General features: G+C 42.0%; 1 protein-coding gene across 1 annotated transcript; it reads right to left on the bottom strand.

The window, feature by feature from the left end:
* Positions 1–306: 306 nt before the first annotated feature.
* nupr1b (nuclear protein 1b) lies at positions 307–3206 on the bottom strand. The gene is made up of 4 exons (XM_084072218.1): positions 3025–3206; positions 1984–2129; positions 1369–1431; positions 307–773 (listed from the first exon to the last, which is right to left on the bottom strand). The coding sequence occupies exons 1-3, from the start codon at positions 3122–3124 to the stop codon at positions 1375–1377; spliced, it is 303 nt and encodes a 100-aa protein (XP_083928344.1). The 5' UTR covers positions 3125–3206; the 3' UTR covers positions 307–773; positions 1369–1374.
* Positions 3207–4895: the final 1689 nt, after the last annotated feature.

Here is a 4895-nt window from a genome sequence, read left to right on the forward strand (position 1 = left end):
CATTTTGAAAAGCTGTCATTTAATGACTTTTACAAAACACTAATCCCCCAAAAATCCCACTGGTCAAAGTGTCCCAGTTGCTTTTACATGGTCAGTTATGGGTCTATAGTTCTCAAATGTTGTTTATGTTAAGGACGCCCAAATTGCTATGCATTTTTTGGCTACGGCCCCCATCTGAAAAGATTTGTTTTGTGATTTATACAAAAGTATTCAAAAATATCACAATTTGTTAACATTCTGGAGGTAAAAAAAATAAAAAATACCAGATCTACAAGCTCACAACGCGCTGCGATGCAATGCGTTGTGAGCTTGTAGATCTGGTATTTTTTATTTTTTTACCCCCAGAATGTTAACAAATTGTAGTAGATCGGCTATTTCCCGAACAACCTTTGCATAAAATAGCGTTCAAGTGTTTAAACAGATTTCGATGCCACATTAACTAATTTTGCTCGGCGGGACCCCCTGGAAAAGCCTCAGGCGGACCCGCTGCATGGGGGAGGGGTCCCCGGACCCCATTTTTGAGAACCACACAGAGTCAGACCACTGACAGATAAAACCACGTCCTCCCGTCTTGCAGGAGACCGCTGGCGGGTCTGAAAAAGACGAAGATGAGCGGGACCCTCAACTCAGCCGGCCATGCTGCTGCAGTGCACGTAACGCGCACGAGTGTGCGCGCCTTCCTTCGGACGCGTTTACGGAAAAAAACGTCCGTCTGTTTGAGCTCGGTTACCAGGCCATGGTTCAGGTTACCAGGTTTAGCCGTCCGATTAGCCCTGCGGAATTATGGGATAGAAGATGTTAGTCAAGAAAACATGACATGTATGTACTTTTACTCAAGGACATTTTTAATTCCAGGCTTTTACTTGTAACCAGGTCTGGAATTTTGACATTTTAGGGGCAAGGCCACTTGGCCTTTGGTGTCGTCTATTTTTTGTGGGCACAAAGGCCAAATGCCAGGGCCGGAAGGCCATCAAATAAAACAAGATTTTAGGATGATTTAAAATGTAATATGTAGACAATATGCAGTGAAATAAATACATTATGGTATTTACAATCTGATCCATGCTCAGCCATGCACCAATCAAAGGATTGGTTTAAAGATGGGGACTCAGGGGAGTTAAGAATTCAGAATCTCAACAAAACACACTGTTGTCTACATGACAAGTAAGAGACACTGGTGTCTACATAGTGACATGAAAGAGACTGAGGAGAAAGTGGTGCCATTTTTTTGAGGGGCACATGGCCAAACTATGGCCATGGCCTTCGTGGCCTCCCTGAAATTCCTGCCCTGCTTGTAACAGAGTATTGCTACATTACCGTATTAATGTTTTTACTTAAGTAAAAAAAAAATGTGAGTACTTTTCCCACCTCTGTTCACTCCTTGGCAGGGTTGCATTGCTCGTGGGATGGCGTCGCACGACGCGCAGGAACCTATTTGAACAGGAGCACGCGCAGGCACACACATAGATTTAAAAACAACTTTAAACTCAACAAAGTTAACAAAGGCTGCCGACCGCCGGTTGTTACACCAGCATGAATAGGCTCTATGCACAGCAGCCATATTGGGAATGAATTGGGCCCCTTCTTACTTCCTTCACAGGTGTTACCAATGATACTAATTAAGGCTCTGTTCCATTTAGTGTGGCATAGTGGTTGTCTTATTTTCAAGGACCCCCATAACTCTCAGAGTTATACACCCACCATAAGGGGCCATTCGGGAACCAAAATAGAGTGTTTCTAGTGAGCCAACATGCACAATATCAGCACCCTGACCAGAATGGAACAGAGCCTTCATTAGTATCATTGGTAACACCTGTGAAGGAAGTAAGAAGAGGCCCAATTTCTTTACAATATGGCTACTGTGCATAGAGCTTATTAGGATTATCATAGGAATGAGCCTAGATGCATGTCAATTGTCCATTGTGTGACCTAGTAGTAGTGTAGGTGTTAAGCACGTCATTAAAATAGAGTGCAACCACATACCAAATCAGCATTGCAACACTGCTCCTTGGCCTTCTTCTCTGTGTTCTGCAGCTTCTCCACTATCTTCCTCTCATGTCCTCCTGGGTTGTGTCTGTTGGTGTTCTCGCTGGCCTCCTTCTTGCTCCTGCCTTTGCGCGCACTGCCCTCTGGTGGACATACAAATAACAACACACACGTGGAAGGAAAACATGTAAACAACATGAAAACCAGTGTTTCCATGTCCGCTTATTATTCGACGTTGGGCTTGTTTTTCTGTAAAGTTGCTTGTGAATATTGGTAGTTAGTTGCGGGTTGCAGGTTTTTTGGGCTTGTTTCTAAAGTGTAGTTGCTTCTTTGGGCTTGTTTCCTAAATGTTGTTTAAACCAGTGATTCTCGAACATTTTCATGTCAAGGACCCCCCAAATTAATATGTATTTGTCCAGGGTCCAGATTTGTGCTCTTAGAAGGATAGTTCACCCCCCAAAACATTTTTTTACGCCTATAATGGCATGGCCAAAATATAGTGGTGGAAAGAAACTAAGTACATTTACTCAAGTACTATACTTAAGTACATTTTTGAGGTATGTTTAGTTTTGACTTTACTGGAGTATTTCCAATTTTCAGTACTTTTACTTCTGCTCTACATCTCAGAGGCAAATATTATACTTTCACTCCACTGCAATTATTTGACAACTTTATAGTTACTAGTTAGTAGTTACTTTGTAGATTTTGATTATCATTACAAAACATAGCCTACATTAACCACTTCAGCCCTATATTTCGGACATTTGAAAGTAGCCGATCTACAAGCTTGCGACGCCGTTGTTTTGCGACGTGTTGTGAGCTTGTAGATCAGCTTCTTTCAAAGGATTTTTATACATTTGAAAACTTGTGAAACTTGTGAAACTGCATTATGAGTACTTTTACTTTTGGTGGCCTACTTTTTTAAGTATGATGCCAATACTTTTATACTTTACTCGAGCAGATTTTGAATACCGAACTTGTACTTGTAACAGAGCTATATGTAAAACATTTGAGTACTTCATGGCTCTATGATCTTACCTGTGTATTTGTCGGTCAGGTTATAATATTCATATTCATCGTAGTACTGGTCCTCGAAGGTGGTGGGCTCGATTTTCTCTACGTCCACGTGACTCGACATGTTGTCTGTGGCGCTTTGTCCTGCTGGTCTGATGAGATGAAGGAGTCTGTCTGTCTGTAAACTACAACGTTCCAGAGTGAGTGTTTTTCTTCTTGTCGAACTTGAACTTGAGCTATTATTTATAGGAAAGCAACTCCTCCCACCGGGGACACTCCTCCTCCTCCTCCTCCTTCTCCTGTCAGAGTTGCCAGACTGTGCGGGGGAAATAAACAACCAGGTCTAGGAAAACAAGCCCAAAAGAAGCAACTATAGGCCACATGAGCACTTTAAACCTGTATGTGTCGGCTATTTGAAAATAGCCGATCTACAAGCAATAAAATGTGGAATATTTGGAATATTTTTTATTCATTCTAACAACACAAATGCTCCCCTGTGGCACAAAAAAGAAATACGTTTAGAAACAAGCCCCAAATAAACTACACTTTAGTTTAGAAACAAGCCCCAAATAACCAACTACACTTTAGAAACAAGCCCCAACAAAAACGCAACCCCCAAACTACTAATATATACAAGCAACTTTACAGAAAACAAGCCCAACAAGTCGCTTGTAATAAGCAGACATGGCAACGTTACCTCCTCAATGTTTGCTTGCAGCACAGTTGCATCAGATTGCAAACCCAACCCACACTGCCTGTCTGTCTGTCTGTCTGTCTGTCTGTCTGTCTGTCTGTCTGTCTCATGTTATCACTGTTCTGTTGTTGCTTTTTTAGGTCAGCCTAGCCTGCCCTGTTTGTTTGGACTATGGAGTCATGCTTTTTTCTATCTCTTATTTGCTTAGGCTGTGTGTGTGTGTGTGTGTGTGTGTGTGTGTGTGTGTGTGTGTGTGTGTGTGTGTGTGTGTGTGTGTGTGTGTGTGTGTGTGTGTGTGTGTGTGTGTGTGTGTGTGTGTGTGTGTGTCTTAAGGATGCTATTATATAGCTTGGTTACAATGTAAATGGCTTGCGTTCATATTTGGAAGCCTCTGTAATGCCCATAAATTAGTTGTGAGGCCTGCAGATTGTAGGAAAGTCCAAAGCCAAGAGATGATAAGGCATTGGTTAAATTCTGTTCAGTGTCTGTGATAATTGGCAGTCGCCATATATGGCGATGCTTCCTGTACCCGTGATCTGTATCCTGAAATACTTGTGGTTGAGTTTGACCAAGTTTGTGCATCTACTATTGTTTGTGTTTCTGGTTAAATGTGAACGCAAATAAAGATGTTAAATGTGTGTGTTTGTTTGTGTGTGTGTGTGTGTGTGTGTGTGTGTGTGTGTGTGTGTGTGTGTGTGTGTGTGTGTGTGTGTGTGTGTGTGTGTGTGTGTGTGTGTGTGTGTGTGTGTCATCTAGCTTTCAGCAAAGTCAATCAAAATAAACATTGCCGTGCACAATCTCTAGTTGTAGTTACTTGTAGTAAGGCCACATGATTGTAATGCTGGTGAATATTAACTATCAATCATTTGGCTGTGGACGCCCTGGAACCGTCCCCCCAAGGTCCCCTAGGGGTCCATGGACCCCAGCTTTAGAGTATTCACAAAGTATTAAAAAGAATAATACAAAATAATACAATATGAAGACTCTATGTTGGCAATGCATCCATTTATAACTCTGACAAAATGGAACCAAATGGACCCGCAAGGTATCCATCTGTTAAACCCCATGTGGGTAACCGGAGTCCCACAGGGCTCAATACTAGTATATTTTCTGTTTTCTGTTATTGTGGGGAAAGCTGTAGCTGAAAATAGCCGATCGACAAGCTGCGTCGCGTTGTGAGCTTGTCGATCTGCTATTTTCA

The sequence above is a fragment of the Gymnoscopelus microlampas genome (assembly GCF_963454915.1).
Source record: "Gymnoscopelus microlampas genome assembly, chromosome: 11".
Taxonomy (NCBI): Eukaryota; Metazoa; Chordata; class Actinopteri; order Myctophiformes; family Myctophidae; genus Gymnoscopelus; species Gymnoscopelus microlampas.